Source organism: Python bivittatus, unplaced genomic scaffold, assembly GCF_059951505.1.
Source record: "Python bivittatus isolate LINGU-HERP-01145 unplaced genomic scaffold, Pbiv_v1 ctg000560_np1212, whole genome shotgun sequence".
Classification (NCBI taxonomy): Eukaryota; Metazoa; Chordata; class Lepidosauria; order Squamata; family Pythonidae; genus Python; species Python bivittatus.
The window spans coordinates 2,541,558-2,565,002 of NW_028277083.1; the positions used below are offsets into that span (position 1 = coordinate 2,541,558).

The 23,445-nt window shown below is 47.8% G+C and overlaps 2 protein-coding genes across 9 annotated transcripts; both read right to left on the bottom strand.

The window, feature by feature from the left end:
• Window positions 1-2,282: 2,282 nt before the first annotated feature.
• TMEM184A (transmembrane protein 184A) lies at window positions 2,283-17,855 on the bottom strand. Of its 4 annotated transcripts, XM_088147963.1 has the most exons (10): window positions 17,766-17,855; window positions 16,519-16,550; window positions 8,519-8,782; window positions 7,339-7,504; window positions 6,941-7,031; window positions 6,752-6,827; window positions 6,203-6,294; window positions 5,898-6,067; window positions 4,963-5,160; window positions 2,283-4,384 (listed from the first exon to the last, which is right to left on the bottom strand). In XM_088147963.1, exons 3-10 carry the CDS (start codon window positions 8,777-8,779, stop codon window positions 4,137-4,139), a joined length of 1,302 nt encoding a protein of 433 aa, XP_088004089.1. In that variant the 5' UTR covers window positions 8,780-8,782; window positions 16,519-16,550; window positions 17,766-17,855; the 3' UTR covers window positions 2,283-4,136. The 4 variants fall into 4 exon arrangements, with proteins under 4 accessions (XP_088004089.1, XP_025031478.1, XP_025031479.1 ...); XM_025175710.2 differs by lacking the exons at window positions 16,519-16,550; window positions 17,766-17,855 and adding an exon at window positions 11,641-11,963 and having other exon boundaries at window positions 2,286-4,387; window positions 8,519-8,779; XM_025175711.2 differs by lacking the exons at window positions 16,519-16,550; window positions 17,766-17,855 and adding an exon at window positions 11,345-11,580 and having other exon boundaries at window positions 2,286-4,387; window positions 8,519-8,779.
• A 2,251-nt stretch (window positions 17,856-20,106) lies between these two features.
• PSMG3 (proteasome assembly chaperone 3) lies at window positions 20,107-22,662 on the bottom strand. 5 transcript variants are annotated; one of them, XM_088147971.1, is made up of 4 exons: window positions 22,080-22,212; window positions 21,126-21,414; window positions 20,836-20,941; window positions 20,107-20,361 (listed from the first exon to the last, which is right to left on the bottom strand). In XM_088147971.1, the coding sequence occupies exons 2-4, from the start codon at window positions 21,339-21,341 to the stop codon at window positions 20,336-20,338; spliced, it is 348 nt and encodes a 115-aa protein (XP_088004097.1). In that variant the 5' UTR covers window positions 21,342-21,414; window positions 22,080-22,212; the 3' UTR covers window positions 20,107-20,335. The 5 variants fall into 5 exon arrangements, with proteins under 5 accessions (XP_088004097.1, XP_088004094.1, XP_088004096.1 ...); XM_088147968.1 differs by lacking the exon at window positions 22,080-22,212 and adding an exon at window positions 22,557-22,662 and having other exon boundaries at window positions 20,169-20,941; XM_088147970.1 differs by lacking the exon at window positions 22,080-22,212 and adding an exon at window positions 22,557-22,608 and having other exon boundaries at window positions 20,169-20,941; window positions 21,126-21,448.
• Between the last annotated feature and the right edge of the window lie 783 nt (window positions 22,663-23,445).

Sequence of the window (23,445 nt, forward strand, 5' to 3'; positions counted from 1 at the left end):
ACCACAGGATGGGCTGGTGGCTGGGCTAACCCTCTGAAAGAGGGTGTCCTCTTTGACTTTCGATTGCAGCTTATTTGAGAACGGAAGTAGCTTTTGCAGGGTAAACAGCATCCTCCCCCCCATGGGTCGGTGTCCATCTCCCATGCAATCAGGCATGAAAGGCTTAAATCGGAATTAAAAGCTGTTGATACCATAGTCATGGTAGGTAATCCATATTGGATATCAATTTAAGGGCCACATGGAAATATTTGAGAGACATGCATATAGATACAAATACGTGTGTGTGTGTGTGTGTGTGTGTGTATATATATATATATATATATATATATATATATATATATATATATATATAATACATAATTATATACATTTTATCATACAGATTTTTTTTGTAAGAGATATGATTTTTAGTGTAATATTGTTGGTTATCTTATTTAATATATATATATATCTATATATCTATATACCAGTTTCAAAACAAGAGCAGGGCGGGAGGAACAGAAGAATCGGTGCACGGTCTATGCATAGAGGAGGCGTGAGTGGACGTGCAGAGTCTGAAAAGTGTTTTCCCCCCGCTTCCCTTTCCGAGGGCATCTGACTGGGAAACCTCATAAAATTCCCCTTCCTAGAAGGATGGAAGGTATAAAATGAGGAGCCGACACCCCCAGAAGCCAGATGGCAGACCTTTCTTCCACCCTCCTTTTTTTCCTGCCTTTAGGAACACTTCTCACCGTGAACTTTTGGGGAGAAATGCATCCCACGTGTGCAAACCACTGCCGTCTGAAACAATTGCATACGTGTTTTTTAAATGCCATATTCATGCGGCTGCCACCTCTCCCTTTCCTGCTTTTTGCTGATAATTCCCCGGGTTGTTGGGGGACGGGGTCGCTACCTGTTGGAAGGTCCAGGGTACTGTGGGTTTAAATCAGCATTTTCAAACTTGGCCACTTTAAGAGGCATGGGCTTCAACTCCCAGAATTCCCCACCCAGCCTTGCTGGCTGGGGAGTTCTGGGAGTTGAAGTCCACGCCTCTTAAAGTAGCCAAGTTTGAAAAACGATTTAAATGATAATGCGGTGGGGGACAGAAGAGAGCTTCCTGGTGTATCACAAGCTAGCATATCAGATGCATGTGTGCTGGGTTTTTTTTTTACAGGCAGAGATTCTTTTTTTAAAAAAAATCTCTCTCCCATGGGTGATGCAACTGAAAATTCTTGGGTAATCAGCCCCTTGTCTCACAACATATGCAATCGTCCTTGGGTATTTGAAAGCTGGTTAGCTGGCTTACACGGGCCTGGAAGGACATGCTCGTCTTTGGAGGGTCAGCAGCCAGTGGTGACTCTCCCTAATTTGTTTCATGTTTTTATTCCAAATGTATATTTGTTTTGTTTTTTTATGTGGCGAGCCGCCCAGAGTTGATTTGGAGCTGGGCGGCGCCTCTGTCAAATAAATAAATAAATAAGGGATTGAATCTTATTGGTGTATATAAAAAACAAAGCACTCACCTATAAAAATCAGTTAAATTTGTTTTAATTTTTAAGAAAAGAGCTTTTCTTGTAGTAATGGAGTCCTTCCCTCCCCCCCCCTTTTTTTTACATGCTTTAGAAATTTGGCATGATTTTGTTGTTGGCAGATCCTAGTGTTTCTCTCCTTGCATCATAAAATTGTATTTTTTTTTTTTTAAATCACATATATGGTTTCAGATCTGGGCTGCAAAAATCTCAGGTGGCAGCAGAGAGTTTTATGTACCCCTTTTCTGCAATCTAGTTAGCGCTCCTCTGGAATTTGCAGCCCAGATCCAGACGCTCTAATTACATGACTATTCTCTGTGGTTTCTGCAACTTAATTTCATTTCAGTATTTATTTTTGTGTTGCTTTTTTATTATGAAATAAATTATTGACATATCAAGTAATGTGGGTGCCTGTCTTGTGAGGCGTGTGGTGTGCGTCTGTGTGTGTGCGTCCAATCTGTTTTCGTTTGACACCCTCTCCCCCATGTTAATTTATTGCTGTAAATTTTAAGCTGCAACCGTTGTGGCTTTTTGGTAACCTTTCCAATAAAGCATTTTCTGGTTTCAGATTGGATCTTGTCTGTGATCAGAGTCGTTGAGAGTCAGGCGGCATACAAATTTAAATTCTTCTTCTTCTTTCTTCAATGCTTTATCTAGTACAGTGGTTCCCCCCCGCCAAACTTGGCAACTTTAAGAGGTGTGGACTTCAACTGCCAGAATTCCCCAGCCAGCATGAAGTCCACCTGTCTTAAAGCATGCTGGCTGAGGAATTCTGGGGATTGAAGTCCACACCTCTTAAAGTTGCCCAGTTGGAAAAACACTGATCTAGTAGCATTCTGAAGCTTATGACCCCCTCTGGAAGGTAACAGAGAGGGAACATTTTTATGTAATTTTGCAGGTAGCAGACAGTGTCACCTTACTGTAATAAAGGCCAATAAAAAGGATCATACAGTGATTATCAAACTCCCCTTGCTGGTCACCGTCAAGCCAACTGTTTACAAGGGAGGGAAGAATCAGGGTTGATTTGAAAGCTCAGTTTTGCGCTCTGTCTGAAGACGGAATGCAGCCACAGAGGTAGATCTCGGTTGCGCAAAACAAATCTAAGATCGCAGAAGATGAGAGAAAATGACATTCCTTACACCAGGAAGGCTAAATTACGAATGGCCAGCGGGACCTACATGCCGGCTGCAGCATAGGGCGAAGAGTTCTTCCTGTTTTACGTTGACAGCTGGAAAGATCCTCTACCATACTTCAACACCGTGATACTTCCTTTGTTTTCAGTTAAGTGAACTGTAGCACCAACTATTCAACCGCAACCCATCCCAAATTCGACCAGAGACTTCTGAATTGGTATGTTTTCTGACTGCAGCCAAAACACTCAAGCGGGGTTGGGTACTCTGAAAGGGATTTGTCAGTATTAGACAGCACTGGGAAAAGTATTACAAATTTTTATGTAACTTATATTTTTGAAATGTACAGATTTACACTTGAGATTCATAGCAATCACTCTGGAAGCTGGAACCCCCAAAACAGGAAGTATATAAACAGAGTCACCCCATGGGGAAGTCGTGGTGTTCACACCAGCTGCTGACAACCTCTTAACACACTTCAGCCTTTACCCCAACGTTGTGCTGGCTGGAAATGGTGGGAGATGAAGTCCACCTGAAGTCCACCACCTGAAAGAAGTCAGTTTGAGGAAGGCTGCTTTGTCCCTGTGTGGACCTGCCGTATAGGTGTTTGGAAGCAGGCCTCACATGGAAGGATTTTAAAAGTAGTGCTGATTTTGCCTTAATATTCTCAATTATTTCTATTTCTGCTATGGAGACCAACTTGGCTTTTGAGACATTCCAAATGCCAACGTCCTGATCTCCATCCATTCCACTGGTTTACCAAAATAGCCTTCAATGCAATCCTATCCCTCTTTTTTACAAGATAAAGTCACAATTCCTCTGACATCCAAGATAACCACTAGGAATGGAAGCTTTTCAGCCCCAATGCAACTTCACAAAAGAATCTGACTCTTTAATTCCTCACCCTGTTTCAGCACCTTGTGGTGGGAAGGAGCGTTGGAAAGAAAAGTGCTTTTATTTCCCTGGGACTCCAAGCTGTTCATTCCCAGCCCAGTGGATCAGACCCACAAACAGAGGGATAGCAGTGGGAATCCAGTTTCAGTGGGACTGAGCTGCAACAACTGCTGAACGAGGAATGTTGATTCCATCCAGTTTAGTCCATTCCTACGTTCCCTTGTTCCTTCTCTGTGCCTATAATCAGTATCTTCTCCATGCGCTGGGGACGTGAGGAGCTGCATCCATTGAGAAATTCTGCTGTTTTCCTCAATCTTCCTGGCTGCCAGGCACTGAGACCAAGAATAAGTCCGGCAGGAACTCCTGGCTATTTTTGCCACAACAACAAATAACAAGTGATTGTAGCCCAAAGAGGAGGCCTGGTTGTATTTAGGAAGTCAGCCCTACGTAGCATCTTCCCCCAATAGCCAGTTGAGAGAACAAGAATGAGACACCTCCCTTGCTTCATTCACCAACGTCGTCTGATTCGGTTGGCAGCTGTTGAGCTGGAGAGAGGCAAGAAGATCTGTCTAAAATACAAAGTCCCCTTCCTTGAAGATGCACGTTACAGCTCATCGTCGGAGATTATCAGCACCCTTTTCTCAAGACTCTTATTCTTCTTGCTCTGCGAGCTCTCCACCTGAGGGCCCAGGTGGCCATTCTGTTCAAGCCCCCCACCTTCCGCCTCCTGCATGGATTGCTGTGTGTAGTGTTGGTAGGTTGGGGAGAAATTATGGATGGCATCTTGAACTATATCTTGAGGACTTATAGTTTCCTTCAGCCCACTGGAAATGCTTTGCAATGGGGCAAGACCTGCTAGAAGCAGAAGAAAGAGACAAGAAGAGAATCAATGGGCAAGTATACTTTTTCAAGGAAGCAGTTCAGTTCACTTGCACCTACCAGCCTTCTACGAAGTTGAAACCCAGTATATAACTGATTACTGGAGGTGGCACAGGGTCCACTGCTGATGGAGTTGTTATACCTTTTCATCTCATTGAAATCTCCCTAACGCTTCCCAAAATGCAAGAGCCCCATAGGAGAAACGTCCCTCTTTAACAGATGTGTAGGAAGCTAGGGAGGCCATAGGCTCCTGGGGAGAGAATTTTATAAAGAAAACAGGCTATTCCCGCCATCACTCCTTGGCCATCTTCTCACTAAATAAGTAAGAACACGCTCCAACTTCGGACATTTCAACCAACTTCTCTTTTGAAAGACACTTGAAAATTATTTTTAATCAAGTTGAATGAGAACTGGAAGGAAAATAAACATGCAGAATTCTTGCTCATTGGCACTAGGAAAAGAATCGAGACGCCAGCTGACGTTTCTGCTGGCTCATCTCTTCCTTTCGCTGCCTACTTCTTGTATAACTGAAGGGTGTTCACTTAAATTACCTGTTGCGCTTTCCTTTTTCTCTTGGTACACCTGGCAGGTGAAAGCATAACGGAGAGCAATGGACGCAAACAGCATCTCAATACAGATGATGAAGTTCTGGTATCCTGCCGCCACGGTTCCAGCTCCCACCGCCTTCCCGTCGATGATCTGGACCTCCGGGATCACCCCACACTTCTCTAAGATCGCCAGCAGCATCCCTGCATAATGGGAATGGTTGCAAAGCATCATCAGTGTGAGGATTTGGTTTTTCAGGCTCACAAGTGGACCTGTCGGCCCTAGGTTCACAAGTGGATATTTCCTACAGGTCCAAGAAGCGTTTGAAGGAACCTGCATAATTGTCCCGCACCAGAATTGCTCTGAATCACAAGATCCTGCTAAGAGTTTTTAAAAGAGTTTTTTTAATGAAAGATGTTTAATGACAAATCACCCCTCTGCCCCCAACCCAGTTTTCCTTTTCTCAAATCTCGGGGTGGGAAGGATCAGCATTCCTAAAAATATAAGAGTCCTACTAGAACAAGCCAATATTCCGGGCAAGCTCATATTTCATTCAGTATTTATTTTCCAAGGGAGAGGGACTTCTCAAGGCTTTTGTTTTGTACACACATGTGTCTTTCAAAATTTGGAGTTCTCCTAGGCCAGCTGATACCATCTGTATTGCTATAAAAGAATCAGCACTCACAATGGAAATACCAACTCTAGAAAGAGTTAGGATGATTTATTCTATGTTGATTTTGCGCTTTCTCCAAGAAACTCAGAAAAGGGGCATCTTCTTTCTCTCCCCACGAAATAATGACATCCAAAATACATTAAGCTGATAGAGGATGGCTGTCCCTGGGTCATGAAGCATACTTCGTGGATTAATGGAGAACTGAACTCCCACACTTCAGGCCTTCAACGCAGCGTCCTACCCATGACAGGAAAGGGAGCAACTCACCTTGCCAAAAGGAGAGGAAGATGACTGCCTTGATGGTGAGAAACTTGAGGACTGGCTCAAAGGGCCTAAGGAGCTCCGTGGTGGCAAAGTAGAAGAGGAAGAGGGCATAGAGGGCCAGGCTGACTGAGAAGTTGTAGATTATGGTGATATAGAGGTACCCGCTGTGGATGCTGGAGAGCAAAGTGTTCAAAGAGGCAGAATTCCTGTTAGGAAGCATCCCCTTTCCAAGCCTGTCCAAGTTCACACAAAACAGGCTGGGAGCCAGACCTTTTCCCTGCTCCTCCCCTTTCCCCCTCCATTCTCACTTGAAATCGCCATCGTGGTATCTCCCAAACGCTTGGAGAACAATGGTGATGACTGCCATGACAGGCTTGACGATGCAGAACTGCAGCGTGGCCTGGAAGGAAGCAGATGACAACGAAGGGAGGGCTCAGTTGAAACCACCCAGTTTCTATGCCTCTGTTGTCCCTAGTCACTTAATTTACACCTCAGTTTTTTGTCCAAACCTAGGACAGGCAATCTGATATACCCCAAGCGTCCCACAAATGCTCCCATCTGCCTTGGTGGTTGCTAGGAGTGATGGAAGCTGGTGTCCAGCAATCAGGAAGGCAACCAATTCCCTGTGCTAAGGTTGCACTTTCATAGGCTGAGTTGCAACGGTCTCCCTCTATGCCTATAAAGGCAGGAGAGAGGTAAATATTTCACACAACTAACAGAACGCTAATCTGCAAGATTGCACCAGGGGAAAATGCTGAAATAAGTTTGAAAAAAAAATAAAGAGAACAGCTTCCCTGGAAGCAACATGGAAGTGAAAACTGATCAGCTGTTGCTCTGTTCTATGAGATGCAACTCACCTGCTTGCAAAACCTGAGAAACCCAATTGAGTAGGACATCCCTTGGAGACAGCAAGTGCCATAGAGACAACTAGACCTAAGAAAAAGCAGAGCCGTAAATCAGCACAGGCATGGGACCTTAAGGATACGTTGGGCATGGAATACTCCCAACTGTAAGCAAGGGATGGATGTAAGTAATAGTCTACATACACAACGGGCTTCCCTCGGATTTCGGCCATGATGGTGCTCTCTCCTCCAAGGTATTCAAAGCAGAGGCTCAGAAAGCTGTAAATCACAAATGCTGCAAAAGAGAGACATGTATTCAGTATTAAATGTGGTGGAAATTGTAGCCAATTCACAAGATTTTAAGTACGACTGACTTTAATCCATGCATGTCTAAGTCTCTACAAATGGGGTGTCCCGGAGGAAAAAGGTCCTCTGCTTCTACGTTAATTTCCGAGAAACACTTCTCACTTCCCTGTGTGGCTTGTGTAAAATTTTGCCCTTTGAACTTGGGCCCGTCAGCTCAGTTTGCTACAGAATGCCTACGTACACGCCCGCCGATGGGGCACTAAATCCTCCAGGTACAGCTGTGAATCTCAGCTCACCCTCATAGCAGTCCCGCACCGAGTCGAAGTAAATGTAGTATTGGTGACTGCCAATCAGCAGGAGACTAAGCCAGGAATCAAAGGCATAAATGGGAACAATAAAGAGAATTCGGATGATATAGCGCTGCTCGTTGGGGATGGTGTAATTCTTCAGATGCAAGAAGATCTAAGAGAAGAGAAAAAGGAGGGAAGACGCACAACACAGGATCAGATATGGCATTTCCAGGGAGAAAAACACAATGTTAGGGATCTATGTGCTCTAGCTAGCTTTGGATGTGATCACTGGTATTCATACAAGCCCATTTGTCCCCTCCAAAGACCATCTTAAGAACAGCAGGATCTGGGGGCATGAACACGCACACACCTGCTTGTGTGGTCTTCAACCTGGCATTAGATACAGCCGCAGGGCTCACAAGGTTGCTGGGTTCTTCACCAGCAGTGGGAAATCTGTGGCCGTCCAAAAGTGCTTGCTCCACAAGTCTCAGAAGTTTCAGACAGCATGGCCAGTGGCGAAATACTAGGCGTGGCAGTTCTGTAACTTCCTACTTCTAAAGGGGGTACACTTTTGATGGAAACAGAAAGTGAACAAGCAGCCAGGGAGGGTGAGAGGGTAAGGTCTTGCCAGCAGGCTGGAAATAACTGCCATCATTTTTCTATAAAATACCAGAATTGAAAAGCAGTAGAACTTCCTACGCAAATATGGCAAGCCTCTACAAGCTTGCCCAGAGAGAAAACCCTATTCAACTCAGAAGGCCTAGCTGCCTTCCTTGGGTAAGATACAAACCCTGCAAGGTATGATGTTACCCCCGCCAGAAAAAGAAAAACCATTATAAAGAAAGCAACAAAATCATCAAAGCACGGGATCCCTGTTTCCAAGTTGAAAACAGTTTCCCCTTTTCTTTCTAAGAACAACTGGATAAGCGTCTGAACACACACACAGTGCCACGATTCAAATCCGGGGTGGCCACTAGAAGCTACAGAGAAGTTCTACATAGATAGCATTGTCTTCTCAGTCTGATGTGTAGGAAGCAAGTCTCCCTATAACCTCAACAGACAGCCATGGCCTTTGGCGATCTTTCCCCAGACTGGTGCCTTACAGATGTGGACCACATCCTATCCCATCTTAGCCAGCCAGCAGGAAAGATGGAGTCCAACAGGCCCGCGCAGCACTACCACCTACCTGGTGGAACGTAAGGAACAGAGCCGTCCAGACAAAGAGGCCTGAGATTACTTTTGCCGTGGATGTGGTCAAAAAGAGGGGCTGAGTCTCCTGGGAGTGATTTTGATCAGCCCTTAGCTGGGAGCCGTCCTCCACAATCGAATGGCTGGAATCCACCAGAGGAGAGAAGAAATCTAACCGGAACGAGGTAGGAACCATGCTGGATGTCAGGAGGTTTTCTGGGGCGGGAGAAGACTGGTTGGTGTGCATCGTGGTATTCATCTGCTGGAGAGGGAAGAGCAAAGGTGAACTGGTTAGGGAGGAGCACCGCACAAGGAAAACTGCCTAGTAGCAGGAAAAGCTCAAGGTAAGCTGCTGAATGGAAGCAGTCCCCTTGTCAAGTCCTTCTATGTTCTTCTTTTTCATCTCTCTTGACCCCAGCTGAAATTGTCCTTTCCCTTCTCCAAGGAGTCCATTGTGGCACTCCGGAGTTTCCAGCCCGCGAGATCGGCTGGGCCAAAAGAGATGGGTGCCCAGTCAACAAGTAAACTTCCCCAGCAAGAGAGAATTTGGATCCACATCCAACACGCTAACCCTATTCAAAATAGGGGTGTGCTAGGTGAACTTGCCCACGCTCCTGGGAATGGCAATTTGTTGGCTTTGGGGTATGGAAATGGATAGCCCTCACGACTGGAGAAGTAATATAGTTGAAAGCTTAAAATTATCCCATCACCCAGTAAACACGCCTGGAAAAGATTTGGACAGGCCAGACATCTTTGCTTGGTTGGGGGGCTTTGCCCATCTCATTAGCAGATGCAGAATTATATTTACATTTGATTGAAACGCTCCTATTCGAACAGACTGCTGCGCCCTGTTTTTCTTACTACGGAGGAGGTTTAAATATATCCCTCGTTAATACCCCGAACAAAACACAGCAAAGTATCTATTTTACACACAGCCCGCTGTGGCTGCCAACGATGCAGCCGCTTTAAAGCACCACAGACCAGGGCTACTTTTTGGAATCTAACCCAAAGCGTTGCACAGCCTTGACAGTTACACTAACGGCACACCCTTTATATCTAAATAAGAAAGTCACACGATGCTCAAACGTCCAGAAATTGCTGTTATATTTCCCAACTGCTGGGGTTAAAAAGAAAAAACGCCCTCTTGTTCCTTTCAGTTCCGATAGAACAGAAACGACGATTCCTTTCTTTGACTTGAGAGATTCCACAAAGACAGCCCAGCGGATATTGGGAGCAAGTCCAGCAAGCGCCTTGCAAGGTTGCAGATCTCATTTCTCCCCTTAGTGCCGGGCCTCTGTTTGCAAACTCCAAGCTAAGCAAGATCGTCACGCGTCCAAGATTCCAGGACCAAAAGGGGTGTGGAGCTCCTGCGCTGTATATCCTGATTATTCCAGACGTCTCTTTCCTAGCATCAAACTAATAATACGCTTGTATTTTGAGGGAGCGCGTTGAGAGAGTCCCTTCGATTATCCCCTTTCCAACTTTAGCTGTTCATTCCTTACATTTATCCCACCTTCTATTCTGGGAATTAAAATGCACCCGCGCGCACACACACAATTTTTCCAAGGAAGGCAATCATTACAAGAATAACTTTATGATAGATGAGCAACAGAAGATAAAGAGCAGCTGCTCCGTTTTATTCGGCTTTGCTTAGTTTAGGTGTGGTAAATTCTGCTCCCCTATTTGCTTGCCAAGGAGAAGCCGTCAGTCCCTATATAGGCATTCTGTACAAAATATACCTTTTCTCAAGAGGCTTAGGGTTACCACACCCTCTGCCTTTGCAGCCCAAACAGCCCCAGGATGTCATTCCTTCCTCCAAAACAACCCTACTTTTTATGAACCCTCCCACTGTTACGGTCCCTACAGCTCATTTCAGGAAAGCATTGGAATAGAATCGCTTTTTATAGCGATTCTGTAAAAAAAAGCAAAAATGGATCACTTGAGTTTTAGGGCTACAGTCTTGCACGTATCTGGAAAAAGTGCCATCCCACCCAAAGGCTTGCACAATCATGACTTTCCCCACTGCCAGCATCTAATGTTCGCGCTATAAATCTGGAAAGATTCACAAGACTAAAATAATAGTTTTGGAGAGACGAAAAGGACACATCTGTCTTTAGAGACATGGACACGTGTATGCCAAGAGATATCCACTTCGAAGACCTGTCCCTATTTTCTTTCCATGGCAGGTATGGCAGCGCCTTTGTGAAAAGACCAGCCAGTACAACTACTCAAAACAGCTGCCCCATTTTAAGTACGTCCATTAAAAATAATTACATTTTTTAATAAAGAGGCAAATGGGCAACTTTTTTAAATTAAAAAGTTGCCCGTTTCCCTACAGCCTAAGAATAATGAACAGATCAAGCTGTCATTAGCCAATTACAGTGTTATCTGTAATTAAGAAATGCTTTGGTTAAGATTCATTCATTCATCACAGACTTTGGGAGACGGAAGGGCCCCACTCTCTGCTCAGAGCAGGAAACAATTAAGACATCCTGTCCAACATCTGTCTGAACACATCCAATAAGAGGAATCCACCCATGTCTGAATAAGGGGCTATTTATTTAACCTGGTTATATCACTACTACCCCAATCCATAATTGTTGTTTTTTGATTTGATTTCCAACTCATCTAATTTGGCTTCAATGCAACTGGCGTACGATCTTAGAAAGCCCACCATTTCAACAGACGAAAGCAATCGCTTATTTGAAAGGAGAAGACGACCATCTCTGGGCAACTTAAAATATCCACCCCCTCCCTAACTTTCTACCTTATCTGTTACATTTGCCATTGCCAATTCACCCAAAGCTTTCAGATATTCCGTTACCTGTCCAGCAAATCCAGGCTTCCAGAGTTCGCGAAGGGCAGGTGGAAAAACCACCACTCTCGTGAGCTTTCCAGACCTGTGGTCTTTGTTATGAACGCGTAACGTTCACGTATGCCCTCTTTAGCTCCTGGGGTTGGCCTCTCTCCAGGGCAAGACACATGCTTACTCACCCCCATGCGGTCCCTGGTGCAGGAGTTTCAGTTGAATTGCACTTACAAGTACATGAGGAGCCTAAAAATACAACTCTCCCTGCCCCTAGGAGGGGGGAAGGGGAAGCACAGGGTGGAGGAACTCACTGATCTGATGAGTAACTCCAGCTGGTGGGTTGGCTGAGCAGTTCCCCAGCCAGAAACTTCGAGCTTAACCCGGAAACCACAGCATTGCACGATGGACGATGCAGCTAAGAAGTTCGGATTCAGAAGTTCAGATTCTCCAGGCCCCGTTCAGTTGGCCACCACAGCCCTCCCGAGGATCGTATGTCCTGTTCAGTCAACACTTGCTCCTCTGTGGCTATTGGGGAGCTGGGCAAGGAAAGAGCCTTGGGGCCAGGTGCTCCCTGGCACTAGTCACAACATAAACATTAACCCGCTGGCAAGACAACATCAAGCTGGTAGCCAGGGAAAGAGAGTGGCAGAGGACCAAGATGGCATTGCCTTTTTCCTTGTTTGCTTTTCAGCTGAACCTCGGAATAACACAAAAGTAGTCCTACCGGCTGGGAGGCAGCCGAAATCCGCTTTAAACAGGTAAATAAATAACCCAAAGAGACCCGTGCTAGAAGATGAAGAAGCAGATTGCGAAGGACGAAAACTTCTGTGAAAAAAAATATTAGTTTTTAAGGCACCAGAAGATTCCCTGCCTTTTTCTGCTATTAAAAAGGATTCTTAGCTTCCCGCTGAAGACCCAGTTTGCAAAGGAGCGATGTTCCTTTACTGGTTCTATGACAGCCCAGACAAAAAAACCAGATTGGACAGGGAGAATTATCATTTGGCTGGGTAAAATTTGAGCTGTTCTTTAAACATGTAAACTGCATCTCTAGGGATTTATTTGGAAGAAAGAAGGGTTAAGCAAGGTTCAGAGCCTATGCCAAAATAAACTACACACTTTTCTTCAGTGTTTCTTTTTAGGAAAAAGCCTCTCTTTCAAGAAAGTTTTGCAAAGATGAACCCAAAAATTAAAAACTCGGCCTTCTGCAAGGTAACACAACTGATGGATGAGTTGAGATTTGGGCCAATGCGTGAATTACTTCCAAACTGGATCTAAAATTATGACGATGCTCCATCGTCTTCATCATTACTATCATCATCAACGGCGCGACAAAGTAGCAACAATGGTGCATGGGAATATCTGAAAGAAATACCATTTGCCAGCCAGCAAGAACTGGTGGGACCACAAAATAAAGTGCTCTGGGACTTTAGAATTCAGACAGACAAGCACCTGCCACACAACACCCCAGACTTAACAACGGTGGATAAAAAAGGCAAAAAAGTCTGGACAGTGGGCATTGCAATACCTGGAGACAGCAGAAGAGAAGAGAAAGAACTGGAGAAAATCACAAGATACAAAGGCCTGCAAAGAGAATGACTGTGGCAAATGAAAGCAAAGAGAGCACCAATAGTAATAGGCCCTTGGGTGAATCCCAAAACTTCTGGAGCATCAATTGAACACCATCAGCATTGACAAAATCACCATCAGCCCATTGCAAAAGTAAGCTTTACTTGGGACAGCTTATAACCTGCAACGACACCTTGAACACCATCAAACAACATCTGCCCATCCCAGGTCCTTGGGAAGGAATCGATGGGTGGATAAAAATGCCAACTCCAGTCTAAACATTTGGCTGACTGTGCAGCCAACAATAATAATATTACATCCTGCAACGATACCTTTATTAATTAAACAACATCTGCCTATCCCAGGTCCTTGGGAAGGACTCGATGGGTGGGCCAAAATGCCAAATCCAATCTAAACATCTGGTTGACTCTGCAACCAACAATAATATATCCTGCAACAATACCTTTAATATTATTAACTAACATCTGCCTATCCCAGGTCCTTGGGAAGGACTTAGGGTGGACAAAAATGTCAAATCCAGTCTAAACATCTGGCTATGTGACCAACAATAATAATAATTATAATTTATGGAACTTGTATGCTGTCCAACTCTCAACAACTTTGAGTGGCTTGGGAAACCAATAGATCTCCAATGGTATCATTCAGAGAAAGAATCACTGAATCCAGACTAAAAACTGAATTATTAGCGTTTTTCCAGCTCTGCAGGATTAATAGGAACGTGCAACAAGGCAGGAGGTCCTACCCTCGTTCAAGAGACACTTGAATTTTTGTTAAGGGCCTATTGCTGGATACGCATCAATGTCACATACTGAGGGTTAAGTTACACAAACTGCAGGTAAGGTAGATAAAACCTCTGGGAGAGGACTGTACCAGTTCCGATTCCAAAGGTCAGAGACCACATGACTGCTTTCAATGTATTCAGTAGATATTACTGATTTTAAAGAACGAGATATGAGATAAGACTCCTGGCTTTGCCTTCTTTTCATAGGCTAGTTGTAGCTTATGAATTGTGAAAGCAAGCTGTGTTTGTGCATCCCGCAACTTCATAATACGGCTTGCTGGATTGGTTTTGGCTGGTGCGTTGTATGGATCCAGCTGTTGTGCTTCTAACCAGTGCTAATTCCTCAGGTGGTTGTAGGGCCCCAGCAAATGATTGTCGTCTTCTACCAGCTGCTGCTACCTTATGTATGTATGTATGTATGTATGTATGTATGTATGTATGTATGTATGTATATGTATGTATTAGGTTTTACAGCAATTTTATTTACACGCAGACATGCCCGCACGCTGCCCTACTTTCTCTACAGAATGACATAATTATGCTTTTTTCAAAATAGTAAGAGCCAACCCTGCTTTACTCCATGGTTAAAGCCTTGACCCAGGCGTCTCTCCACGGGTCTGTACCTTCTGTGACTTTCCCCATCAAGTTTCCACTCCTGGCTAGTTCAGGGCCCTCCTCTCCCAACAAGAGATATCTCGTGCCCCCCAGAAATGCAAAAAGCAACTCAAAAGGGCATTGCCCGAGGGACTCCAAAGATCAGAATCTGGCCAGCCCCAAAGTGAGTCAAACCTGCAGCAGAGCCCAGACACCCTTTTCTGCAAACAAGCCAAGCTGAAGATGAGAGGTGGCCTTTCCCAAGAAACACGTGCCAGGGTGCTTGGTTCAGCTGCCTGATTTCCATCCGTCACCACCCACAGCATCTAGGATTCTGCCACCCTACCGCAGGTTATTCTAGTAGCGGAGGTAGTCATCCCACCTGTGCCAAGCAAGCTGGGGCAGGGGGAGAAGTTTGGAACTCACCCTGCCTCTCGTGGGCACACCCACCCAACCTGTTGTGTTGCTTTTAACCCACGTGCGCTGTGAAGAAGAAGAGCACGCTCGGCTGGCGCTCCTGCCATCCCCGTCATTCCTTCGAAGCAAGCAGCCGCTTCTCTCCTGCTCTCACCCAGATTCTTCCTCCATGAGCAAAGCAGGTGGGGCTGAGCTCCACCCCAGGCTGCTGTTTGTTCTGAGCAAAGATGGGCTGAGCTTACTCAGCAGGGACTGGGTGTTTAGGGCCTCCTGCTTCATCAGCGCAGATAAACCTGTCGGGGCTGACCGCGGGCCACCCAAAAGCAAACCCTTGGAGCGTTTTGTGTGGGGTGGGGAAGGGGCTGACCTCTTTGAGCCCCCAGTCTGGATCCCTGTAGGCGGATATGAAAAGCCTGCTTCAAGTTGGATGCCCCAACATGTCCTGTGGTTTTCTTGGAACCGACATGAGGGCAAAACAGTTTGCACTGGCTGGTTTCTAGGAATTTTTTACTTCGGGTTCTAAGGTTTTCTAGAGATCTCCTGTTCAAGCTGCCTGGTAAGCCCCAGATTTCAGGACTCTTCCTCTTAAAGGACACTTCTACTTTTAGGAGCCTTTTGCTGGATTGCAAACTACCTTGCTTGAACCAGATGGGCTTGAAAGCGGCTTTATTGAAATCGTTAGGACTGCAGTGCCAAAACCTTTTGGGGAAAACCAGGCTGGCCAAAATTAAAATATTTCTATTCTTAACACAGAGAGTCTTACGATAAGGAGACTTTGCAGCGTGATCCCCAACATGTTTACACAGAAGCAACTGCTCTCAGTTCCCATTGGGGTTATTTTCAGGTAAGAACATTCAGTGCAGCCTCAGGCACGTGTGATTTTCTCCTAGATTTAAGTCCCCAAACCCTTTCCATGGAACTTCAAAGCAGTTGATGCCTCTTCCCCCCCCCCCCCCCCATTTGAATAGTATCAGAATTAAATTCAGCCTACAGGAATGCAAAGACAGACAGACATCATTTAATCTAAATATCTGCTCTGTGTCCAGAGTGCATCATAATCAGATGTCTGAATTCAGACTAGTGGGATTCAGCATAATGCCATAACCCTCGGTATTTTTGGGGACACATCTTATCGAACTCAGTGAAATTTACTTCACTCGCTATTGTGTGGACGCAGCCTGTGGGATTATTTGATCTTTCAGTGTGATGTGCTACTGGGTTAATTCAATATGCCATTGTTTAGTTGCACGTTGTGAAAACATGGCCAGCCAGGGTCCTTTATGGTCCATTCTTGTGCAAGTCTACATGAGACAGTTCATTGAATTAAAACGAGATGAGAAGCCAGACATTTACAACCCACGATTTAATTTTGCAATCCTTTGTGACTTGGTCAGCAGGCTGTGCTAAAAACAACCACAGGTCTGAGTAACGTGTGAACCCAACCTATAAGCTGGATTGAGCTCAGGTGGGCATATTCCTACATGAGTCTCACTTCTGTAGTCAATAACTTGCTTTCTATTCAGAAGATCCCAATTCAGCTCCTAGCCTTTGCAGGTTATTCTGTGAGGAATAATACTTAAAAAAAAAAAAAAAAAACAACTATTGTGCCTCAGTCTAGAAGTTTTCTCTGTTCCCTAAAGAGCGTACAGTAATTTTAAATGCAGATTGTCTCCTTCGTTCTCTGAGTTAAGAAGATTCGTTTCTTTTAATTTTCAACCTCCGCCCTCTTGAGATAAATCAGAGAAGCTAAAAATAAAAAGATGAAATATTCAAACCCTCCTTTAGAAAATCAGAATATAAATGTGCTTACCTTGGTACTGGAGCTCTGTTTACATAGTGACTCTGAAAAGAAGACAAGAGGGGTGTGATTCCTCTCTACGTGGGTGAATTTGCCCTACACTTAGTATATGATTTCTCCAAAACCAAGTGCAAATATGGATATGATCAGGGTGTTGACAGAGTATGGTCAAGAGGACAGCGGTGATGGCACGATTGATGTTCCACCTGTTTTTTTGTGTGTGTCACATAAAAATACAGGTAGTGCTTCAATCGCGCCATCACAGGTGTCATTTTGACTTTTTTGACCATATTCTGTGGACAGCCCTGTGTGTGATCATTTAATAAATCTCCTTCATGTCCAATTCAACTTCTGGAAACTTTACAGATAAGTTTATGAAGCTTTCTTAGCATATAGAGGCTGCTGGACTCCAGAACTCCTGCGGGCAGCTTAGTTGAAAAACAGAAAATTGATAAGGAGACTATCTGAGCCCCATCTCATAACCCCCTCCCCCCAAAACCCCACCACTGACATCACCATACCCCAAGGTTTGGAAGAACAGCCAAGTTTTTAAAGACTCCCAGTTCATCCTCAGGATGGGAGCTACCCAGATCTGAGCGGGGAGGGGGGGGGTCATTCCAGAAGCAGGTACCACTTCCTGGGTCCCATTAGGTAGCATAATACCACGACTGATTCTAATTTATTAAATGATGTACTGCCTATCTCCCAGCCCGATACAGAAATGGTCGTCTCTCTGGACTTTTTTTTTTTTAATTATTTCCCCATCTGGCCTACAGCCCTTGGATTTCGACGCGGTCTCCCATCCCAAGGACTCCCCGGGAAGAACCTGCTAACTTTTCGGGGAGGAGAAGTCCTCACTCAAGGGTCTCTTCACTCCCAGGAGTTTGTTTCTCTGGGCCGCCCGGAAGGGTCACCTCGGGCCCGAAGGGGGAACGGGGGGGGGTCTATTCTGGGGGAGGGAGAGGGGCCAGCTGCGGCCCCGCTCGCCCGACCCGCCGCCTGCCTCGCCCCGCTTCCCGGCTTCGCTCCCTCCGCCGCCGAGCCCCAGGCGCCCCAAGCCGGCTGGGTTCGCCCATCGCGCTCGCCCCCGTCCCGCCCGGGCTTCGTCTTAGCCTCCCGCACCCCGGGCCGACTGGCGCCCGGGAGAGCCGCGAAGTTCGCGCGAGCTGCTTCCCCCGGGCCGGAGCGCCGCGCCGCGCCGGGTTCGCCCGCGGCTTCCAGCCCACCTGCCTGCTCCCGGCCCAGGAACGGCCGCCCACCTGGTGCGCTGCCCGGCACTTCCTCCTTTCTCGCCCAGCCGGCCAGCCGAGCCCCCCCTCCGCCGGGACGGGAGCAGCACCTTCCCCGGAGACTCCTCCTCCTCCTCCTCCTCCCTCTCCCTGCCCGCCCTCACCCCCCTCCGGCGCCGCCGCGCTCCGGGACTTGCGCCAGGCGACCTCAGACCCGGCGGGGAGGGCTGGCGCGGCTCACCTGCCCAGCCGCTCACCTGCTGGCTGGGGAAACCTGGGAGTTGAAGTCCACCGTCCTCAAGTTGCCAAAGTTGAGAATCGCTGGGTTGGGGCGGGAGGCTAGAAACTGGGAGAAAGCCAGCTGGGGGAAGCTGGGCCAGTCCCTCTCTCTCAGCCCGAAGAAGCAGGTGGCAAGGGCCAACCACTTCGGAAATCTTGCCAAGAAAATTGCAAGGACTGGTCCAGGCAGTCGCCGGGAGTCAAGACTGACTCAAAAGCGCCAAAATAAAGACATTCTAAGCCTGGGCTTAATTTACACACCCTCGCATCCTGGAGGTCACAAACAGTGACAGGTTAATGTATTGTCGAAGGCTTTCACGGCCAGCATACGATGGCTGGTGTGGGTCTTCCGGGCTGTGTGGCCGTGTTCTTGAAGTTTTGTTTCCTAACATTTCGCCAGCACCTGTGACCGGCATCTTCAGAGTGCCGGAGCACAGACAGCAGCCCCTCATTAACATTTCAATAGAAGAAAAAACCCTGCCTAATCCCCAGGAAGATACACACAGATGCTGACACCAAAACAAGCAGCCACTCAGTAACCCAACCCCCCCCACACTCCCCCCCCCCCCCCCCCAGATCAATATAAATACCCACAGAAGGGTCACTTCACCCTGGGCACAGAGAGAACTGCTCCTGTCTGTGCTCCGGCACTCTGATGCCGGTCACAGGTGCTGGCGAAATGTTAGGAAACAAAACTTCAAGAACACGACCACAGCGCCTGGAAGACCCACACCAGCCATAGTGACAGGTTACCTTGTCCCTAACAGGGGTACATCCAGTCTTTCAAACCCTCACACGGGAGAGCTTACACCGCCTCCCTACCTAGGAAACGTGTGACATCCACCAACCTCTACCTCCCTCTCATTTAAGTCCTCTGTACCCTTTCGGTCTTCTGGAACAGACCCGAAGAACTCAGCCCCATCTTCTCCCTGAGAGCCCTTCAGATATTTGAAGCCATCGATCTCCAGGTGGTCTTCTCCAGGTGACCACCCAAGGCCTCCAACCATTCCTCCTGTTTTTCCTTGCAAAGGCAGCCGTATTTGGCCTCTAAATTCTGCTGGCTCTTCTTATGGGAGTTCCCTTCACATCTTGGAGCTAATTGCCCTGGAGAAATTTGGCTTCCACGGTCGGTACCGTGACATCCCGTGTGTTTCCTGAGGAGCTGTGCCATCAATCCTTTGATGTCTCCTGCTCTTTCTGGACCCTGCATTCCAAGGACAGCATAAGAGGGAGAACGGCCTTCCCATTCCCCGTCGTTAAACATGGATCTTAGAGGTGATCTGTGGCTTGCTTCCAAAATACGGTCAAGGGAATCATGTTCATGCTTGCTCATTTCTCTTGCTCCTTCATGCCCTGCCCTCCCCCCATGTTATCTTCAGAAACCAAACCATTTCACTTTGTTATGTTTTCATCTTTCAGGATCTGATCGGATTCTTTGGGGAGAAGGACCTCTAAGCCAGGGTTCCTCAACCTCAGCAACTTTAAGATGGGTGGACTTCAACTCCCAGAATTCTCAAGTCCACCCATCTTAAAGTTGCTGAGGTTGAGGAACCCTGCCTCTAAGCAATTATTAGGGTTGTGCGTGACCCCAAGGAACAGTGGTTTGCAAACACCAGGTTTATGATCTGGGGTGCTAGGCAAACATTTGTGGTTCATTCAACAAACCATGGCTGAGTACATTGTGAAGCCCACCAACATTTATGAAATTTCACTCCACTCCTAGTAAATCCATGCAATAAAAGATATATCTGTGACCAATCTATTCACAGGCCTTCTGGTCTGGGGCATTTCCAAAAAAGCAAACTACCGTCTTGGGTTTAGAGCGTGGCTGTTGCACGGCCTTTATGTGTTTTTTCTGAAACCAAACCTACTTCAGTTCTCCAGACCTGAAGAACCCTTGCTAAGACCTTCACGATCAATGGATCTGTTTCGTCTCGCATGCGTGTCTGAATTATAATGCTGAAAATGTGATGGTAGAACTACAAGCCCCATCATTCTTTCCCATCCAGTAATTTACAGTTGTGCTAAGAAACAGCAGCAGCTGAAATGACTATCTAGGAGTATCAGCTACCATAAATGGACAGACGTGAGGTTAGGGTGGAACCAATCCTTTTTAATTTCCTTTAAGGAATCCATTAGAAAGACAAACATGGCTATAAACGTACTGCAATTCCTTTATTTCTTACTCAAGAATGAAATACTGTAGTTGCAGAAGATGGCGGCAAAGTTATTCTGAAGTTATTCAGGTGGCCTTCAGAAGGAGGAAGGATGGGGAGAAAACCCTCAGTAGGAGGATATGTGAATATCATCCATGATCCAAACTACTTCCAACTGCTATAAAACTGAACTGTAAAAAAAATATCCAGGGAGGTACAACATCAGACTTAACTTTAACGGTTACAGCCAGGTTTCAGGTATTTGCAAATTGTTGGATTCCTATACAGCAGTGTTGTCCAAACTTGGCCACTAAGATGAGTGGACTTCAACTCCCAGAATTCCCCAGCCAGCCACGCTGGCTGGGGAATTCTGGGAGTTGAAGTCCACTCATCTTAAAGTGGCCAAGTTTGGACAACACTGCTATACAGCCTGCTGATGTAACATGAACTGAAACCTGATGTGTGTGACAGCTAACCCACAAATGTTCATTATCCATGTTCAAAAAGAGAGTCATTAAAAGGGAAGAAAACGGTATGGACACAATCAAGCTTGCGTCCAAACCAGAATTAACCTCAGCCAGAGTTCTCTGACATTCAAACAATCCTTCCGGCCCATTTTCACCACACTCGACACTGGAGAATGAGTTCCTGCAGCGTTCGGATACCTTCTAGGCTTTTGTCCTTCAGAGCCATCGCCAGGAGAACGGCCTTGTTCCCAGCTTCCTGAGACACCGAGGTCACCAGATGCTTGGCGAAGATGTGGACAAGAGGCTGAAAGCAAGCCAAGATGGTCTTAGAGAACGTTTCTCCCAAACTTCACCTCCATGGTTGGGCAATCTTGCTAAGTCACCAAGAAAGCTGGTGGATTCCCCAGAAAACAAAGGAGGCAGAGGAATAAAGGAAGACAAGGGAGATGTTTGCAGGTAAACTGAGGCAGGGCAGGGAGGAAGAATACCTCATCTTTGCCGAGGAGAACTTTGGTGGTCCACAAAGGTCTGCTGATCCCTTCAGGTACCGCGTCAGGCTCCACCGAGACAAGAGTCCCCATCTTCCCATACTGGGTCACCACCACCAGGATCGTGGCCCCAAAGGCTGTGCACACCACCTCTGTTGGGATGCCCCGCACAACCTCTCTGGCCTGCTTTGAGACTGGGATGGGTTGGGCTGCCATGGCAGAAATCCGCCCCTGCCCTGCTTCTTGGGCAGGTGGTCCTCGATTCCGACCCTGGTTCTTCACGTTTAACCTGTCAGTGGGCAGGCAACGAGAAAGGCTTGGCGCTAGAGAAGAGAATCGACCACGTTGAGCTTCCTCAAGTTAGCACCTTCCACACCTGTTGGGGTTGCAGCTCCCAGGGCAAAGATTGCTGGGAGTTGTAGTTCTGCTATCTCAGGTGCTTCCCCTCCCTGGAGCGCTTGCACTCGGGCCTTTGGCCAGGTAAAATGGATCGGGGGGTCTCACCTCACATCCCCTTTGCATACAGAAATCAACATTCCCCTTAAACAGCTGCCCATCTTCAAGAGCAGGGTTTCTCGACCTCGGCAACTTTAAGACCTGGGGACTTCAACTCCCAGAATTCCTGGAGTTGAAGTCCACCCACCTTAAAAGTACCCCAGCATGCTGGCTGGGGGATTCTGGGAGCTGAAGTCCACATGTCTTAGAGTTACCAAGGTTGAGAAACGCTGCTCTTGAGGATTCGTGTTTTACTCACACCCCCGCAGGCCTGGATCTCCAACCTGGGTCCGCTAGGCTGGGTGCTGGCATGGCGGGGAGGGAACGAGCGCCCCCAGCCACCCATCCCGCGATTTTAAAGCTGGCCTGGCAGCCCTAACCGTGAGCCCCAGCTGCTTCCGGGGGCCCCGCTGCCTCCGCGGGGCTGCATTCCCACCCCGTCCCACCCCACGCCTTTACCGGGGCTTCGTTCTCGCCACCGGCTCAGCTGCTCGCCCAGCCAAGCCCGCGGAGTCACGGCTCGGCTCGGCTCGGCTCGGCTCGGCGCCTGGTGCCAGCCCGGAGCCCGCCCGCGCCCCGGCTCGAAGGCTGCCCCTCCAGGGGAAGCGGCGGGCTCTCGGGAGGGCCTCCACGCCGCTCCGGGGGCGCGCGGCTCAAAGCCCCCCAGCCCGGGGCGGCGTGGAGGCTGTCGCGGGGCGCGCTCCGGCGCCGCGGGTCCCCTTCCCCGGCGGGGAGAGGGAGAGGGAGGGGAGGGGAGGGGAGGGAAGGGAACGCGCGGCGCCCGCCCAGCCTCCGCCTCGCCAGCCGGGCGGGCGGGCGCGCAGGACGCGCTGGGGCACCCGCGGCTCTCCAAAGCGCGTGGCTCCGCGGCTCCTCCGACCGAGCCGGGCTGCGGAAAGCAACGCCCAGCGCCTGCCTGCTCGCCCGCTCGCTTACCCTCCCGGCGATCGCTTCCTCCTCCTCCTCCTCCTCCTGCGCCAGCCTGGGCTCCTTCTGCTCGCGTCCCTCCTCCTCCCGGGCGGAGCGTCGGGCGGGGCGGAGCTGTTCATCCCGCCGGGAGCCTCTGGGCGCGTGCAGAGCGCCTCCCCTGCTCGGGCCGTTCTTTTCCCCTGGCGTTTTCGGAGAAGTCGTGGGTCGAAGCCCCTGGCAGGGCGAAACGGCCGGGTCTCTGCCCCGACGGGGTGGCAGACGAACACCGGATGCCAAAGAAATACCAGGGGCAGCGGGCTGGAGATGGGTAGATGGGCACCTGCAGTGACGGGCTAGAACGCCTTAAGCCCTGATTTGTTTACTTGCGGTTTATTGGCTAAGCCAGAATCCCCCAGTTTCACTCAACTTTAAACCAGAATGGCTGGGTTGATACATTACAACAGTGTTTCTCAACCTTGGCTTCTTTAAGACGGGTGGACTTCAATTCCCAGAATTCCCCAGCCAGCTTTGCTGGCTGGGGAATTCTGGGAGTTGAAGTCCACCCGTCTTAGAGTTGCCAAGGTTGAGAAACACTGCATTAGGCTAAGAGAGAAACGAGCAAGCCACATCATGGCTTATGCGTTGTGTGCAGGCAGCTTTGGGGTTTAACTCTTCCCCCCTCCACCGCTTCCAACCATGCGTAACCAATGTGGAGTCACTAACTGGAGGAGAGGGAACATTGGCTTCCCCCAAACAGAATCATTCAACCTAATGCCAGTTCTAAAAAAATTAGCATGCCTTAAAAGGGAGGCTCTAACATCTATGCGCCCAGTGATTAATTGGGAACATCTTTTTATAGCTAATCAAAATGTTCCTAATTAATGCCCCCCCCTTCACCAATATAGCAAATGTTAAT